This window comes from Seriola lalandi, unplaced genomic scaffold, assembly GCF_002814215.2.
Source record: "Seriola lalandi dorsalis isolate HSWRI2012SDOR001 ecotype SW California unplaced genomic scaffold, Sedor1 jcf7180002054516, whole genome shotgun sequence".
Lineage (NCBI taxonomy): Eukaryota > Metazoa > Chordata > Actinopteri > Carangiformes > Carangidae > Seriola > Seriola lalandi.
Window position 1 is genome coordinate 372,177 of NW_019525069.1, and position 19,946 is coordinate 392,122.

General features: G+C 39.9%; 1 protein-coding gene across 1 annotated transcript in view; it reads right to left on the reverse strand.

Annotated features, from left to right (window-relative positions):
- The window catches only part of LOC111660236 (SPARC (osteonectin), cwcv and kazal like domains proteoglycan 2), a 19,731-nt gene extending 3,264 nt beyond the window's left edge, over window positions 1–16,467 (reverse strand). The window contains exons 1-7 of the mRNA XM_023413424.2: window positions 16,370–16,467; window positions 9,069–9,183; window positions 4,493–4,601; window positions 3,835–3,949; window positions 2,952–3,071; window positions 2,610–2,828; window positions 477–539 (exon numbers count right to left, since the gene is read on the reverse strand). Coding sequence (XP_023269192.2) covers window positions 477–539; window positions 2,610–2,828; window positions 2,952–3,071; window positions 3,835–3,949; window positions 4,493–4,601; window positions 9,069–9,183; window positions 16,370–16,385 — 757 coding nt within the window. The 5' untranslated portion in view covers window positions 16,386–16,467. The remainder of the gene's footprint in view (window positions 1–476; window positions 540–2,609; window positions 2,829–2,951; window positions 3,072–3,834; window positions 3,950–4,492; window positions 4,602–9,068; window positions 9,184–16,369) is intronic.
- Window positions 16,468–19,946: the final 3,479 nt, after the last annotated feature.

A 19,946-nucleotide genomic window follows, 5' to 3' on the forward strand; every position in this document is an offset into this window, starting at 1 on the left:
CCCCAACCCCCACCCCCAGCCACTGCGAGGACGAGAGAAAACACAAGCAATGAGACAAGTGGGCTACGGGGATGGAAGAACACATCTCTGGAGCTGAAGACTGGAAAGTAGCTGTACAGCATGTTGAGCATGCTGGGTTGATACTGCAACGTGGGGTTTCCCAGGGAGCCAAGCAGGCACGTTAGCCTTGCTCCTTCCCAAAGCCAGAGCTGCCCTTTAATCCCCCCCAGCCTGATTAGGGCCTAATCCTAGCCGTGAGCTTGTGATCTCTTTAATGAGGCTCCTCCAGCTCCTCGCCTGCTGCTGCAAGCGCCTTGTTACACAGGTACACCCAGAGACACCGCAGCGGATGCGGGGGCACGCCAGCTAGTTAGCGCATAGTGGTAATTTCCTGTTTCTCTGCACGTGTGGTGTTTAAAAATGTTCAGTCAAATAATTCTTGAACTTCACGCTGCTGTTAGGAGGAATGTATTTACCAGGCTTCTTCTTGGCCGCCTCCTGCACCTGGATCCTCTCCAGCTCAGCGAGGCACGGCGGCTCTGTGAGAATCACAGAAGAAAAGTGATGACAGACAATACCTGAAACTGCTCGCCCTCAAACTTTATCTCAATCAATGCTCTTCATAATTACACTTTTTACCCATATTGATTTGTTTAAGAAGTCTTATATTTCATTCCCTCAGAGCCTGATCGATTGTCGAGAGCTTAGGTGAAAGCACATATGGATGTAGTCTGAGAATGACGAAGATATCTCTAGAAAAGATAGGAACAGAAACGAAGAGGAGAAAGTTTTCTCATCTGAAAAGAATTTCTGGTGTGTTTGCACAAAACAACAAGTCATGGGTCTTTATCAGTTCTCTGAAGCTTCATTGTCAAGTCACAAAGAGAAAGGCCTGTTACAGTGGTTTGTAAATATTTCTTTATACTCTTTATCCTGCATATAGTATGTGTCCAAATCATTATCATAAAACCATTTTTACATATTGGCTACGGGTGAAGTAGTTTATAATTATCAGCGGCTAGAGATGAAAAATTGATTAGGGTGTCAGTGTAACCTATTGCATGCAGGTTAAATGCCTGATCAATTGGATAATCTGCGCGCAAATGAGGTTACTGCCAGGAATATCCTGTATTTGTTTAGTAAAGGTCAAATGGTGCACATGTGCACTGTGTAAATAGCTCTGTGAGCACAGGTTATCTGTGCAAAACACATCCATAGAGACACTTATATTATAATATATATTAACACCATAACTACTACATGTAGAGAACATGACTTCTAAAGTAAAATTCATTTTCCAACTTATTTTCAAGCACACCAGCTATTTCTAGATTCATTCTATGATCATTTTGCCTGACATTTCTATTAATGCAACTGACGGTGTCACCATGTAACTTTGGTGATTTGCTTTCAAATTCTATGCAAATGAAATAAGCTTTTGGTAGTTTTTTTTTCAATAAGAGCGACCTGTAGTTCTTTGTCAAAATATTGACACCAAATCAAACCAGACTTCAAACCACGTTTCCACTTATTTAAAACACCTCCAGTACTACGATGTGGGGACACTGTATGAAATCTTAAAATCATGTAAAGTTGTAGAATAGGAGGTATGCACCTGATAAACCATATGTCATCTGCTACTTTGCATTCATATGTGGAATAAAAATCCATGAAGACATGGGTAAAAACAGATTTATAGCTTCTTTTCCACAGAATGAGAAAACTGCATCTGTGTAGCTGCTTGTTCCACAGAGGAACTGCCAATGTTTACTGCATCCCAGGACAGGACATAGTGTTATTCAAAGCCTCCATTGTGAGAAACTGTTGTTTTTTGCACTTGTGGCTGGAAAGTTTTTGGTTTCTCTTGCAGTGGCAACCAAAGAAACCAGCAGTGAAGGAAGCTGTCAAGCTGAAGACGGAGGCCTTTGGGGCTTGGTTTTAGCCCAGGGGAGCCCTAAATCAGGGAAGGACTGTATTTTCTGGTGGAGAGACAAAACTTGGGCAGAGTGGGCAGAGTTCATTGAGGACATGGAGGAGGACTGTCAATTGGCAAGACAGACATTTTCACAAACTGTCAGATGACTCAGATAAAAGAGGTCTTGCCAAGATTGTTCTCAGCAGGGAAGAAGAACTGCTAACCATGCTGGGGGAATATTGCTGGACCTGGATAAGTAGTGGATGAGAGATGAATGGATGGAGAATTCAGGCACAAGTTTGCACAAACTGCTGAAGTCTAAAATAAAGAGAAGCAACAGACAACCAGAATGTGCTTTGAAGATGTTGATTAGCCTGCCAAATCCTGCTTTAAAATAGCTGTCTGCTGTCGGCTGTCAGACTTGGCTGAAGGGATAGTTCAATATTTTGGGAAATGCACTTTCTTAAGATATCAAACTGTTCCTGTAAGGGTGTTGCTGCTTCCCTGGTGTTGAGGTAAAGACCCAAACATACAACATATGTGTCAGAACAGATGTCTGGGCACTTTTCAGTGACTACAGACCACTCACTTCACAGTTAGAAAAGTTTGCTTTGCCACTCACTGATGTAACCTTGTTATCATTTCACCCTTTTAGAGATTTGACTCAAATCTCAGTGGGGATCCCTTCACTCACTTTCTCTCCAGAAGCAGAGGCACCACTCCGCCGTGGAGACCTTCCCGTCTTTGTAGCTGTCGCAGGAGTTGAAGAAGGGTCGGATGCAGACCTCGTACTTGTCCAGGTTAATAGCAGCCAGCTCAGCTTGGTCCAGATACAGGTCACTGTTGGTGTCAAGCTTCGAGAACATCCAGCCGATGGAGTCCTTGCAGCTCGCTACCAGGCTCCTGTCCAGCGCTGTCAGAAATAATTTGCATAATACTTAAGTTTCCTTCTGTTTACACTACATTTCCTTGCATAGACAATTGAGTTGTAAGTTTGGAGGCGGAGGAGAATAAAGCCGCTTTGTGAGTTACTAACCTGAAGCGGTGCCAGCTCCGAGCTTGCCAGAGTTATTCCGCTTCGCGTTTCCATGAAGGAGTTGGAACCAGTCTCTCAGCCGGTCACCCAGGTCTGCCAGGTCCTGGCCAGTGCAGCTCTCTAAAGGAGCAAGAAAAAAAAAGGGAATCCCTGCATTTAAAACCCTGGCAGGCACTTAATAGCAATCTGACTCACCTTCCCAAAAAGCAGGCAAGGGACTCAGCGCAGCTTCATATTGCTCTCACTGATGTACAGTGCACAGAACATAAGGCGCAGGTTTCCCTCACTGCAAAGCTGTTGAGGTGTACTGTTGGATTTTCATGCTGTGATTTCTAAGTGTATGATCTGCTAATCAAAGAAAACATTATTTTGCAATTAACTCTACTACAGCAAATCGCTGTTATCCAATAAAAATCCACTTTTAGTCTCAGGCTAAACACTTATTCCAGGCTACAGATGAAAAACAGGAGTAACATTTCATCCCTTTGATCAATTGGCATTTTCACGTGCCCGAGAGCCCTGACAATCAATAGTGTTTGGCTGCTATGATAGATAGTGTACACTCTAAATAATTAATTACAACATGATTGGAAGAGCAGTTTAACCACATGGGGGATATTTGGCTAACAGTAATCTCTGAAATTGTTGAGTATTGATTCCAAACATCAAGCATCAGGTTGATTGGTTGTCTCAGGCAATTGGAGTCAGTCCTTTCCTACACACAGCGTGCCATGTGTGGCCACCAGTGTATCATAACTTTCTTCTTTTTTTTTCTTTTTTTTTTTTTTTTTTGAAGCTCTGACTCATGAAAACACTGAGAGTGATCCAAACAGGGAGGTGTGAATCCAGAAATCAAGATGCGTAAAATTAAGATGCCACTTGCCACGTTTGGTGTCAGCATTTGTGATGGTAACGGAGGCTGTGGCGCAGGGGCAGAAGCCAGCACACATGATGTTCAGGTCTTTGCCTGTGAGGCAGGCCTGCTGCTCCAGCTTACACTGTACGAGAGAGAGAGAGAGAGAGAGAGAGAGAAAGAGAGAGAGTTGCATGGATGCAGTTAAAATATTTATGGGGGTGACCGCAGGAAAGGGAGATTGCTCATTCAGATGAGACACAGCACTTAGAGAAAGGCAGCAAGAATGAGCTGTCATTTTCCGCCATCTTCTCATGCAAGGTCAAAATTAAAAAGTATACATAAATCAATAAAGAGTCCTGGTAGTGGCCGGTGTACGGTGATGCCGCTCAAAACAACGTCAGTCATCAATCATACGGCCACGTTGAGCTGGTGCACTTGTCCTCCTGCGAGCAGTGATGAACTGTGCTGGCCTGCTGCGCCCACGTATGTGTCAGCGTAGCAGGAAACAGCACTTGACTGGACTGCTCTCATTATTTAAAACGATGACACGGCCACTTTCCATTTCTTCTCAGGGTTTTATGGAGCCAGAAGCCAGTAATAAAGCAAAAGAAAAATTATCTAAGCTTTCAAGTCTAAGTGCTCTCAAAGAGAGATGCCGGTGCAGAACATAGTGTTTTCTTTTTACCTCAGAGGCGTAGTTGTGTCCATCAGAGCCACATACAGGTGAGGAGGCGGCCACAGGACAAGGCTTACAGCCGCTTTCATGGGCCTCCAGATTCCCTGGCTGTTTCACTCTGAACATTAGAGAGGGGGAAAAAGGAAAAGTTAAAATGTCTGTCCAAACCAAATTACACACAAAACACCTTTTCACTTACCTCTACCCCATCTATACATACAAACAGTTTTACTTGCCAATGGATGTCTGTCTCTGAGGTGTCTGTTACTACTCCAGTATAGATTTTGTTTGTGGTGCTCACAATGCTTAAAAAATACATACAGCGATGTGTCTTCCCCCAAAACAGTATCATTACATTTTACCTTAAACTTATTTTGAAGACACTTTTGTGCAAAACAAGTGGATTCAAACTTGATAGGAACAAGAGCTAGATGTCAACTCACACAAACACACAACTAAACACATATTCAATTCTACAGTACAAGTCTGTACTGTTAGTCTCTGTTTTTTTTCTTAGTGTAGTCTGAGAAGCTAAGTTTTCAGTTTCAGTGAGCAGCGATTAAAATTTATATTAAACAAGATAACTAGCTGCTCTGTGCAGGTGTACTCAGGCAAAGCGGTGCTCTGAGCAAAATGCTAACATGCTCACATGCCGACATGCCAATATTTAGCAGGTATGATGTTTACCGTGTTAACTATCTCAGTTTAGTATGTTAGCATGCTAGCATTTGCTAAATAGCGGTAAACACAAAGTACAGCTGAAATAAATGGGGATGTCATTAGCTTTGCAGGTACTTGCATGCATGATGTATAAACCATCATGAAAGTGATTTTAATTCATCTTGAGGTTGACACGGATATCAATTACTGTGCTAATGTCATGACAATAGATTAAATAGTTTTTGTTGATGAGATAATTTACTAAAAGCTGTCATTCATTTTGGAGGTAGTCATTAATTAAATAGCTAACTGGGTTAACTAAATTTTGACCTGATAATGTCGCTACATTAAAAGTCAGAAGATCACCAAAATGACTGCAATTTATCCTGAAGAAGAGCAGAGAATATCTGTAGCAATTCAAAATAATTTCACGAGTTTCACTCACAAATATCAAACTCATGGTAACATTAGATGGGATCACCAAATCTGTACCAACTTTTGTGCCAATTCACTAAGTATATGTTGAAATACATTAAGTATATTCACTAGTTTTGCCTCTATCATGGCTAAAAACTCTCTCCAGAAACAGCGTTCCTGGTTCACAGTTTTCCGAGGGACTATTTATTTGGTAGACAGCAGTTCCAGTGAGAACTGTTGACAGAGGTCTGTGGATTATCCAGAGTAACAGATAACAGATGCCTGTCTTGTCTTGTATTGATGCCAGGATAGCAGAGTCACTGCTCATCCTCTTCTGCTGGCTTTTCACACAACATCTCAACACCCCACACCATTCATGTGTCATTTCGTTAAAAAAAAAAAAAAAACCAAAAAACAGCAACAACAACTAACGTAAGTGAACTTGTACTGTGGCACTGAACATGCTTTCAGTTGTTTGTTCGAGAGAGATGCACTTCCAATTGTTGTTGACATCTACCTCTTTTTGCTGTCTACTTTTAAAGCACTTACTATAAGTTGCCCTGGACAAAAGCGTCTGCAAAATGATTGTAATGTAATGGGACACTGTTTTGGAGTAGACACTTTGCTGTTGAATCTTTTAAATGTAATTTTTGAATGCTGTAAGCACAAAGGAAATTCCATCCATGGTGTAGTAGCAGAAATCTCAGAGGCAGATATCTAAAATCCCGGACTAATAAAACAAAAACTGTCTGCGTGGGTACACACCACTACAGTTAAATAAGAATATTTGTTCTGTAATTTGGGTGAACTGGCCCTTTAATGTCAACCATCTTGCTGAGGTCAAACACAGTTACTGTTACAAATCCTCTCTAACAAGATGTTTTTATTAGCCTACAAATCATTGGCATCTCTGCTGTAAACTACAACATCAATACAACTGAAACAGACATTTCTGATCATAATTACCAGAAAGTCATAATCTGCCTGTTAATATTTGCATGCGCTTCTTCATAAAATTTCCCTTTGCTTGCTTTCCTCTTACATGGTGATTGACTACATGTTCAGTGAGCACAAGCATTAGGCTCTCTGCAGCACGACTTCTGAGGCTGCTACTTAATGATGCTGGGATGGTTTAGTGCAGTTGCGTTCGTGCTTATTACCCATTACTCGACACAGTCTCTCTCATCTCTGGAGTGACTCTGTAAATGAAGCACTTTATTGAAAAAGATAAATGCCTGCCGCTGCAGATAGGCTTTGCAGGTAGTAATAATTCACTCCATTAATTCTTTTCAGGCTGCAACCCCGCTCATTTGTTTTTCAGTCAAAGTGGGATGAATGGGCGAGGGAACAGATAAACGCTTTTTCATGAGATTTACTACAGAAAACTAAAGGGCCTTTGTGAAGGGAGTAACATCTGAAATACACGAATAAACCCCTGTATTACACTGTATTAAGTGACCAGAATGTTAAAGAGTATTCTATATTCTTTAGTTGTCATGTTTTCAACCTCCTCCACTGATAGGTCTGTACCATGTTTTCTAAAGCTGCCCTGTTATATACATAGACAGCTCAGTGACGCATCATTTTCAACGTAAGAGGTCAAGTACACAGTAAACTCAGCATTCAAGAGGTTTGAGACGTAAAAAAACTGTTGCTAAGTGACAGTCAATAAAATGGACTATTTTCAGTTCAGTGTCATTTTAGGGTCATAAAAAAGTCTAAACAATTAAATGTAATTCATTAAAACAATTGTCCACCTTTTTAGTCATTTAAAGCAAAACCATATAAGTTTCAAGAGATAAAAATAACAAACTGCTCTGCTCACAAATGAAAAGTTAAAACAAACCCCTATACTCACATTGCTATGCTGAAGGCTTTCGCTGCTATAGCCTTACTTTGTCTGGTAGCTTAAGGTAGCTAATGTTACCAAAATGCTGCTGTGTAACTGAGGTTATTGAGTCCGTTCACAGACTTTTCTATTGTTACCTTGCTTTTTTACCATTTACCGTTATCACCTTATTGTTACTAGCTCTAAGTCTCCTTATCCTGTGTCGAGGATCCTCATATCACTGCAACAGCTTTTGACACAGAATTGGTTCAGACTCTTAAGTGTTTTCCACAGTCAAGGTACTAATACAGGCCTTATATTCCTTTTTCTATGCCCATAAAATGAGACCAGGGTTGTCAAAAGAGCTGAAGTATACCTCAATCTGATCAAGCTCTTTGCTGAGATGTGGTCAGATTGTAAACACACTGTATGTGTGAATACACAGACCAAATGCAGACATCCATTAATGCACAGTATAGCTGAAGTATATGCTGATCAAAGTCTCTTCAGCCAGTTTCATACTGTATGCTTCAAACGTAATAATCTGGCGCTATCTTGCTTTTGGAGATGTTCATTTTATTCTGATTTAACTATATATATGTATGAGTTCACAAACTGATGATCCATGTAGTTTTAAGTAATTAAACTAAAAGTAATAGTGTCATCATTAATAATTAATACTGAGCCACGAGAGTTCATGATACATCATGCATTAGATAATCATGAGTCATATATTAGTTATGCATTAATTGATGATGAGGTATGCACCCTTGACATTAAGTGCTAGCCATTAAACTAGCATCTCTTTCCTCTGTGTCTGATAGGAGCAGAGCTGTCATGATTGCAAGTGTAGCCATGTATGAAGCTCACATGGGAGAAAATAATCGCCACAAAGCAACTAAATACTTGATTTTAAAATTTAATCACTACTGAATAATTAAACTAATTATTAATGTAATATTCAAATACCAATGAAGTTATAGCACTGAAATATTCTACTGAGAAGACCATCTCTCATGAATGTGGCGTGAATTCTCCTCTTTGAAATGTTCAGTTGTCAGTTGCAAGTTTCAAAACTTTCAACTCAAGTACACATCATTTTTTAAGCTTCACAAATTCAGATAGAAAATTCAAGTAGCCAATTTTCTAAATTTATATTTCATAATTTAAAATTGCTCAGATTCATTCTGCTGAATTCAGATCTAAAAATTCAACTCAAGTCAAAAAGTCCAGTTACTCAAAATCGCCTCGGTCAAATTCAGACACTTAAATTAAGATATACAACTCAGATCTGACCAAGCCAAATATTTCAGTGGTATAAAAAAGTATCCTGTAGTGATGAAAGTTCAAAATTAGGTATTCAGTTTGCATATGAAATCTTTATGGCCCTTATTTGCCTCCATAACTCTCTGTGTTCAGTTTTACCACCTCCCATCTACACAGTTAATTAGTCACTGCTCAGCATGAGTGTTCCATCAAAAAATGACTTCACTCCTGACTCATGACACTCTCTGGCCCTGTTACTGGGTTTAATCAATAGCTCTCCAACCAGACATCGAAAGGCTTTCAACTGACGCACAGCTAACAGCTGGTGCCACAGAAATGTCCGTCGTGTCCACACAGAAATCTTCAAAAACATCGGCAGCACGTCTTGCAAACACAAAACACCTCTCCACCTACCTGTGCTCCACTTTCTTGCGATTGACACACATGGCCCTCTGGTAGCCTTGAGCGACGCACACCTTATGGCGGCTGCACTTCACGTTCTGGCACGGGTCCTTGGTGGTGTCCATGGCTGCAAACACAAAACAACAGCACTGAAAATCCAGAGGTGTCAATCACAGCTGAGGAGTTTTGCTTTAATTCTGTATTTTTTGGCCACCACCAAGAGAAAAATACTGAATTCCTGTCTGTTTGTTATTCATGTTTTGACAAGGAGCATGTGTTAAACAGCAAAAAGAAAAGAAAAGAAAAGAGGAGTGCCGCTATTTTACGTGCTGTATGACCAAGGTCTGTATATTTACACCATTTCTAATGATCTTCCATCTTCGCACAACTATCATTTTCAAAGGCGTGTGCAATAAAAATCAAGAAATGTGTAATGAAAAATATTCTAGCAGTGTGCACAAATGAGTCCATTGATTTTATAGTCAGCACTGCTGAAAACATGGACGCCTAGCTGTCATTAGCGAAACAGCCCATCGTCAATAGTACTGCCTGCAGTCTCCAACGGCTGTCTCTGATTGCGAGAAAACCTGACAGCACTGATTGAGCATCTCTTTCTCTTGGCTTGTCACATCTCACTTCCCCCATGTCAACTTATCACTGTCTCTCTCCAGCTTGCCTTTTCCCTCTCTCACACTAACACGCACACTCCATCTTTGTCTCCCACATTCCCTTTCTTCTTATCCTCTTCCTTCCCCCGCTTGCTGTCTCCCTCCCTCCCTCCCTCCTTCCTTCCCTCCCTCCACTGCATCTCTCTCTATATCTTTGGAGAGTTGAATGGTTCAATGCCAGCCTCTTTTCCACTGATAGACTGAGATGGAAATAGCACTGTGTCCTTCACCTTCCTCAGTCTGTGGTCAATGCCATCCGAAACTGTCACACTGTCCCAGTCCATTTACCGCCTTGCTGGAGAGGCCTCGCAAAGCTCACATGTTCAGATAAATTTAAGAGTGAGTGGCAAGTGGCAGTGAGAAGAGAAATTTAAGCTGTGAAATCCTGAGTCAGCTTTGAGCAGCTGCTTTGTAGTCAACACGGTCAACAGACGAGGTGTCTGCCAGCCAGATCTCAGCAAATCCGGCGACTAGATGATACTTTGATGCTACAGGAGGGAGGTATGAGAAACAGTGGACTTTTATGGAATCAGTGGATGACAAGACATCTCTGAGGGAATTCAAAAATACTGGTAGGAGGCTGCGTGCCTGGAAAACTGCTGAGAAGTCTGACCAAAACTGTGACTGTCTCACAAGTTAAGAGAGCTCTGAAACTCTTTACCATTTCCACGGACTGCCACTGCGCGCACAGCGGACTTAAAAACACTTTCCGAAAGAAGAAGAGCACAACAAAGCAGCTAGTTGTAATCCAGGTAGAAAGATGATATCTGCGGGATCAAAAAAATACTTTTGAAGATAGAACATTTAGACTTTTCTCCAAAGGTTTGGGTAGGGAACATTTTGTGACTAAATCATGGCGTAAAGTACAAATGGGGCTGGGAACCTCAAAACCTTCTTTACAGAGTTAATTTTTAATTTGGTGAAAAGTTCCGAACAATTGGTTGGCCTTTGGTTCAGAATAGCTTTAAGAGTAAGTCTGCACTATATTTTGGAGAGAGGAAAACACAATGAGGAAATATAGCTGCACTGGCCTCTATGGATTGAAAGGGAATCAATCTCTTAAAGTTGTGCACATACACACACGTTTCTATCAGTGTATTTTGATGCACATCTGTATACAGATGCAGATTAAACATTTCTATCCATTTCCTGTTATTAAAATGAATTAAATTTTGATGATTTGGCTTCTTTCTGGTCGCATTAAGGTTTTGTTACATATTGTCTAAAAGGCTGAAACATGAGGCTAGGGTTATTTGTGCCCAGATTTTACTAGCAAGTACAGTAGTAGTTACAATATGAGCAGAAAATCCCACAGTTTATCTTCACACATCTACAGATTAAAGAAACCTGTTGTACGGAATAATAGCTTGAGTTTCATAAGACGGAAACTGAGTCTGAAGCAGAGCAGGACTTCAGATGTATTAGTATAAAAATAAGCTAGCAGATCCCATATCAAAGGCAATGACTCATAAATAGTCAAAAAGAAATTAAATGAGTATCTGTGATACATACAGATGGTGTTATTTTTTTCCGTCTATCTTTTTTTTTCCCTTTATCTGAAAGCAACTTCTCAGCGGGGAAGAAACTCATAAAAATACAAGACGTAGCATTTAGGCTCGGCAGATAGCTGGATTCCGGCAGAGCTGATAGCTCATAAACTTGAAACAGTCATTCCATATAAAAGATTTTGTGACCACTTGACTTTTATTCACTTCATCTGTTCCAACAGGTATTCTGCTCCGTCATGATTTAACCCCCGCGGCTGAACAATATCCAGACTCTACGGCAGACGGCACATTTGTCTCCTACTTCGCTTTTGATTTAAGACATAAAACCTCCCAAAAATCATATCAGACTGTCACCGCACGTATCATTTTGACTCTTGTCAACAAAGAAGGTAAAGTCATCTTATATTTTTTGTAATATGCTTCGACAGATCACATCAGTCCTCTCTTTATGGAACTCATCACCGAGGTTTTCTTCAGGCTTTCTTCTGGTGGATCTTACAGAGATTGTCACTGTATATTGCAGTTGTGGTTTTAACACAGGTGCCAGTCACGGATCATAAACTTTTGTGGGGGCAAGGAACCAAACTCTATGTTTTTCAGCGTAATATCCCGTAAACTATTCCCAATTTCATGTCTGGAGTTGTATTGTTTTTTAACCGGTGAGTAGCTGCTGCACCTGCCAACCACTCACAAGGAAACCATAGCTACAGGCTGTGCTGTGAGCCATCAGTCGCACGAAGAATCAAATAAAACCAGAAAGCACTCAGAGAACTAAACTCCACCAAGGATCCTTAATCCTCCTCATTCTATTTTAATAATAATACATTTTTAATCTGCTTCTGAATCCAGATCTGCATTAAAACACATAAGGTGAAAGACGATCATGCATCATATAGCAAGATTAATTCCTGTCGGGGGGAATGTTAAGGCTTGAGTTGTACAAAATTTTGAGTGAGATGAATTTATGACCACTGAGTCTGGACTTTTAAACTTATTGCTACCGACTTAGAGATTAAATGCCATCAAATGTTGCTGGATCACTTTGACAGGTGCATGTGTAAACCTAAATTTCTAAACTTGGTTTATTTGAACCTACAGCAATTTAGGTCAAAAAGGCCACAGCAACAAAAAATTTGGCAACCTAATAAAGAAAAACTGGAATTTAAAAAGACAAATAAAAAACATTTTGTGAACATTGAACATAATTTGTAGGAGGGATGGTTGAATTTAGTTAAATGCTCATTAAATTCACATTATGTGATTTTTTTGGCCACTTGGGCCAGCAGAAACAAGCTGTAAACACAACAATGCATATTACCACCTCATTATGACAAAATAAATGTTAACTTCTCCGCTGTGTTCAGCAGTTTGATACCATTTGATTCAGGTAGCATAAAGTGGGGGTCAAACATTTTTCGCTGAAAACAGCTGGCTGCTGCAGTATCTACAAATTAAGCTATAATGAGAACGGTGAGACCGAATCGCAACAGTAAAGTTTGGAAGACCAAAATAAAAAGTTGAAAAGTGCTGAAATATCCTGTAGAGCTGAGGGGAAAATGCAGAGTCTTCTGCTCACAGCAGTTTTTAAGCCAAACAGCCATGTCTCGTACTGATATATTCAATTTAAATGAAGTAATCCAAGAAACATAAGCATTTTGCTTTTTAGTTCAGGTCCTAACCTTTTATTAGATTTCTTTTTAAATCATGCTAAGTAACACAAGATTGCTTTACTGTATGTTCCCATAGAAACACAGCTTGGTGTTTTCAGTATAGCTTCAGAAGGTGCAGCTCTCTCGCTCCTCATATGTTCAGTGTTTATAAGCACCTTTACACCAAGCAACAGCTTAAAACCAAGCACATCCCTCATACAGTATTCTTGTACAACTCCTACATATTGAAAATGAAATCCAAACACAAGATTTAATTTGCATTAAAGATCAAGTGTGTTTTTCACCTCGCCTGCTCTCCCGGTTGTTGTTCACATCGTGCTGCATTGAGAATTCAGTGCTGGGCCGGGGCGTTTATAACTGCCATTATGGGCTCTAAATCCTCTTGTAATCATGTCAACAAAGGCAGGTGACTGCACCGAGCCTGCGTCCAATCTCTCGGAGATTATTATTATTTTTGCGCTGCGATCAAAAACACATCAGAGCACAGCTGCTTTCCCCGTACTCGATCAGCTGTGTCCCTGTTGTCTCTGGTCACATCTGAATTCTCTGCTGAGAGTGATGTCTTGTAGCTGGACAGCATCCTCCATCAAAACCTTTCATGAATCTTTCATTCTGATTGTCAGAGCATGTATTTAATAAAGTACTTCAGTGGTTCTGCACAAAAAAAAAAGAAAAGAAAAGAAAAAAAAATCTGCAAAAGACCTGTTAATGGGCTGCCAAGAAAAAGTAGCAGCCATTTGAAACTGAAAAGATTTAACTCTGATAAATATTAAAAGCATGAGAGAGATTGACCCATCTGACAGCTTTTAGTAAATTAATTTCAACTGGATTTGCAATTACTGTCATCTAAGAAGACATGGACTTAATTGGTGGCCGCAGTGTCACAGCAGCCTGTATAGCTTTTATTCAACTACAATTGAGATATAAAATTATTTACTTGTAATTAGAGAGAATATAACACACACGTTCACCTCTAACTCTAACGCATCATGTCTGAATGATTTTCTGAAGTTATTGTACAAATGGATGCATAATCACAGCTACTTGTTTTTATGATCCAATTGGTGGAATTTTTCTTTAGGCACAAAAGAAGTCTAATTCATCAGCACAAATAAAGGATGTCAAGGTCACATACAACAGCTCATGTGTTAACTCAGAGCAGTGGTCTCCTTACTGTTTTGAAACACAGGGCAGACTCTGCAGAGGTGTCTGAAGTCTCCTGTTACGTCTGTCTGCAGCTTGCAGGTATACCTTGCCCGAATCTCCGCTGTCTTGTTGAATTTGCAATTAAGAAGACCTTGATCAATTAGGTCTGCAGAATTAGTCCCAGTGGGAGCTGTGATGGGGAGAAATCAATGGTATTCAAATGAACCTTGCCCACACTACAGCAACTGAGGCGTTTTCCTGAGGTTACATTAATTATTCGCCCTGTTGTAAAAACAGATGACTGGGATAACGTCTGGAGCTGCTTCCTCTCACATCTTTCTTCTCTGAGATAAGCCTTCAGTGACTTTAAAGTGAGGCAGTGTAGGTGTGGTGCTAACACCTGACCTCCCAGACTCACCCTGCAGCAGGAACAACACTGGTAACCCTGAGGGCCTCCTAAATTGGCTACAACACCTATGAATAGATGCAACTGGGAGTTATCTTAAAATCTGCCAACACCGAGTGAGTCATCGTAACATAACAAACCAGCGGTCTAAACTGATGTTGTACAATCTGGTTTCTAATTTCTCTTGAAAATGGGTTTTAGTTTTTAAATGTCTGATTTTCCTGTTTACCCTATCTATTCAATTCATCAGGGAAATAATTCAAAAGGAGAGATATACTGTATGTTGTCACTTTTATAAGAATTGCATTTATGATTATCAACTATCACTGATTATTACTCTGAGTCCTTTTGGATATGATTTGGTCTTACAATAAAATACTAAAGAGATTTAAAAATTCTGTCTCTTCCTGTAGCATCAGTTTATTAACCTACAAAAAAACTGCAGCTGGAATTTAATTTATGATATTCTTACAATTTGTTTCTGTCTTTAAAACTATTATTCATAGCTGCACGTGGGTGACTATAACTATATACTTGTATTTATTCATAGTTGGATTAATGGTTACTGAATTTTTCTCTGCAATGTGTGATAATAAAAACATGCATTTAACACCTGATGCCGTTAAATGTGTTGACTCTTAAAATTTAAATTGATATGAGTAGTGAAAATATACCCTTTAGAAGCTGACATAGACATCATCACCTTTTACAACAATTATCATTCATTAGAAGTATTTCTGACAAACTGATGAATATACATCCAATGTTCACTCTCTTCCAATTCTGAAGGAAATATCGAGCTCTTACTTAAATTGCTATATTACACTTTTTTAACTAGGAAATTCCTAACTTTGTCTGTAGCACGGAATTGTTTCATCAGAGGTGTTTTGCTGAAAACAGCCGGCCTGCTGTAGCTAAAAACGAAGCCATGCAAAGTAGTGAGTGAACCAAAACAGTAAATTTGTGGAGCCAGACAACCAAAACAATGAGCTGAAAGATGTTAAAATATTGATTAGAGACTCTTTAAACCTCAGTTGAACCACATTTGCAGCATGTTTCGCTTATACAGTGAATTCTAATAGTTTGAACCCAGCAGTAGATTTCAAGTCATCAGCAGTTTTCATTGGGAACTACATATTTTCTACTGAATGCAAAAATAAAGTGAAAGATAAAGTGCACTGTCCCTGGAAAGACACACTGATGTTGAATTTTTCAAATGCTTGACTCAATATTACTCGGTTATTTTTTCATGACTTGGGTAATCTGACTATTTAAAATGACAAATTGGAAAGATGATGAAACATTTACAGAAGTATGAACCCTTTAAGCGCTTCCTTGTATCATTTTTCATTTCCGTTGGCTACAAAAAGACCATTTGACTGAAATGACAAAGAACTGTTCAATATGTTCACATGGTCTCCATTCCTCCTCCACAGCTGATTTTCTAAAAGTAAGATTTCTTTTTTTTTTTTGTTGACGAGAAACAGACCCCATGGAGGTAAATGGAGCCTGGTGGGAGCTCTGACTTGAGCCCTCAGCAACAAAGGCAATTATAGCAGGCTTTTCAAACTAATGGATCTGACTGAGGGCGCAGCCTCTCCTTTCCTGAAACACAACAGCCTTCTCACCCTCCACAAGCTGTGACACCTCAGACCTGCGCTCACCACAAGCTGCATGACCTCAGACAACTTCTGCAATTAAAAGAAGCCATACTTGGATAATGTGTACCGTGCTATTTCATTGTCTGGAGCTGATGTATAAAGGCAGTAAAGCAATTTAAATACTGAAAATCTTTGCAAACCAGCTTTGCATATAGTACAGTAGCACACACAAGTGGAAAACACACCGAACTTCATCATATGTCTGCAGAAAAATCTTTTCTAATCAGATCTAATCAGACTTTTTTCTGACTTACTTTCATCAGAACCCATGTTCTCCTCCGTGTTTTTGATGTAGTCATCCTGGAAAGGAAATATATTTGCATTAGTTAATTTAATATTGCATGTTGGCCGACAGAGTAGAGAAGGTATGCTCCCGCTCTCATGCTTAATGATTTTTCAGTTATTAAGAGAATAATTCAGGAGAGCATAAATAATGAAGGAAATTTACATGCAAAATGATAAAGAATCTCTGCTACACGCCATGAATGACAGTCTAAATGTTTAGCAATTCAAATACATTTAGCTCTCGCTGTTGAATAACATACTTCAATGGATAGCAGGCAGGCTAAAAGCAAACTGTCTCAAAACCTTTAATCCAGCGTTATATTATAAATTCTGTTCATTTATGTGACAATTTTTACTCAATTTATATGTATACTGTATGTTTGTTTCAGTTTTAAGTTTTGAATTATGCTCTTAAAAATAGTATTCTTGTTTAGTCCTCCTCCTGATCAAAGAAAAACCTAGATTTCCCTGATGTTTTTTTTTTTATATTTATTTATGTTCTCATTTCTTCTCTCTAAAAACTTTAAACTTTAAATAATTGCTAAGATTTCTTTATAAAAAACTGTCCAAACTGTGAAGCTAGTCTTTCAACAGTCTTTCTGGTTTTTATGCTAAGCTAAGCTAACCAGCTGCTGCTACATATTTAGCATGCAGACATTAAGAGTGGTATCAATCTTCTCACTTTGCAAGGGAATGTCTGCATTTCCCAAAATGTCAAATGTTCCTTTATGGTTTTAGCAGAAAACAATGATAATGTTCACAAAACAAAGTCAAGTTCCACTTATTTGCTTGTTCTGGAGCTTTCAACATTATCACATGATCTTCATCAGCCGATTAAATCATTGCGATCATGAAGAGTTTGAACATCTACAGATCTGTGACACATGAAGACAATGTCACAGTCAAAGGCGAGTAAGAGGACCTTGAGTTTAGATTTTTTTGTCCATTGTTGTTTCCAAGGTCCGACTCAGTAATGTCAACTTTTTGACATATTTATTTATCTTTATATCAAACTCTTTGAAGCTCTTATCATATTCCCTTTTATGACTATTGTGGCTGTTGTTGTACATGCACCTTCTAACATTAAGTAAACAACCACAGCAAGGCTCTGAAAAGCTTAAATGTATCTCATAAAAGAACTTGGACTATCTTCGCTCCCACGCGGTTGCAGAGGGAATATTTGCAAACTAACTCTGGTTTTTAGATTGTGTCCCCGGCGGCACTGCGCTGGAACGATAATAAAAATTCAGTCTCCCTCCGCTGTATCCATTCTGACCCATTTCTCTATGTGTCAGGGCCGAGAGGATCAACTATAAAGCGGTTACTACTCGGCACGAGGCCCAGAGAGGACCCCGAGGATCAGGTCTGTTCAGTTTCGCTTGGTCTTATTCTGCTCAGGGGACACGAAGACTGAGCTCTCAAAGTTAAGCCGAACAAGTATAGCCGAAGGCATCTTAAATACTGTGCACGGGGTGAGGAGTTGAAGGGATAGTTTTTGTGTTCACACTTGTTTTTTCTACAATGAATTGATTGTTGAGTGTCTAAAAAGAAGAAGAAAAGAAGAAGAAATAAAAGGAGAATTTCCACTGATCAACCGTACCACACATTCTGTTATTGTTATTGATACTTACTTATTTTCTAGGAAGCTGTTATATCCGTTTTACGTTATTGTTTCTAATTCTTTTGTCTTTATGGTGCAATATTGCTGTACTGTATTGGATTTTTTTGTTCTTTAGACAAGATGAGCTCTTACTCATCAGGCAGGTGACACCTACATCGTGAAACAGACGTCAAAGTGAAGACAGACAGTGCTTTGTACACAACAAAAGAGACACTAACCTCGACTTCCTGTGGCAATGACAAGCAGCCGTGGGGGAGAAAGACAGGGAGAGCCATTGTTAGAGATAAAAAAAAAAAAATAAAAAAAAACACTTCACAGTTTTCATTTTGCTTCCATTCAGCATGCAAACAGTGGGTTGGTTTATTACAGTTATGGCAGCAGTTAAACTGTCAGCCCTTAATGCGCGCTGATTGCAAATACATGCCTTAGTCTCGCTCCTCTCGGGGGACAACATAAGACAGTCACAGAGGATTATGGGCGCCTATTAACCGAGGATGATCAGCTGCCACTTCTATGAGCTGGCAGGGATCCCGATCACTAAGGACTCATTCTCTGGCTGTGTTTACAAGCGAGTGCCAAACGCCAGCCTCCCGCTAGCTCAGAAGTTGTGGATGAGCCATGACATACCGCATCAGCTTTGGAAAAATACAGGCAAATTGGTGGGAATCTTCAAAGTCAACAGGCAGATGTGATTTAGATGTTTTTTTTTTATAGTTGCAGCAGCAGACACATAGAGCGCATTTACTAAGCGTAGCACTGACAACACAGACAGATATAGCTCCTGTAAAGTACAACCTTGAGTTAACAGGAGAGTGACTACTTTCCTTTCATTCCATTTCACCGTCTTGGCTTCGGTCCAAGGGCATTACACATCAATACCCACCACACAGCCTCTCCCTGTGTGTGTCATCATTCAATGCTCCGGTGTGTTTGAGAGAAATATAGCACTGCATGGTTTATTTCAGCAACTCAACCCAGTAAATAAACCTAATTCTAATACACACACACACACACACACACACACACACACACACACACACACACACACACACACACACACACACAGAGAGCCATACCTGTCTACTTAACAGTGCAGTGACAGCATCTTAATATATCACTATGAGCAATTTACAGGCCACAGAAGGACAAGCCAAAATAGCCAGCACAAGGCTTTAAAAGGCTAAAGCCGGAATTCATCACCAGGCCACAGCAGGACTCTAGATTTCTCCACAGAGACTGTTTCTTAGAGGTAAATATTTTCTCTATAGCAATGAAAATGTCCAAGTGCTACATACACGAGGGGCACTATCACTGTTTGTTATCTTACAAAAAATATTCCAAATCACCTGGACGTCTGCGATGAGTCATGTGATAAGAAGAAGAAGAAGAAGAAACTTTAAATATGTCAAATGAAATGAAAACCTCAACTCCACTCTCTTCTGAAGTGCATCTTTACATGGCGTTTTAAAGGTTACAGCTATTACACTGAATGTCATCCAAGATACGACTCAAGCATGTCACGCGTCACATGTAACGATTTCTTAATTCGTTATTCACAGCGCCTCTGCAACTACTCAGCTCACAGAGCTGCAGGGACCGAAGGGGGCCCTACAGCGTGTCCTAAAGCCTGGAGTGCTTATCTTCTCCCAGCAGCAGTGTGACAGCAAGGACAGCAGACTGAGGCTCCATTTAGTCCTTCACCAAGGTTGAGAAGTAGTGCTGTCCCACTGAATCCAAGCCAGGCTACTGCTACACTTCACAGCAGCAAGACCCAGGAAAGGGAGAGCGAGGGAAGGAGGGACAGATCAGGGAGCAAGGGGGTACGATATTCATGGTGGAGGTCCCCTGAGTTAGGTGATTCATATCGCACACACCACCTCTTCTGCCATTTGTCAACAAGGCTGTAATGCAGCCGGTGTAAAACA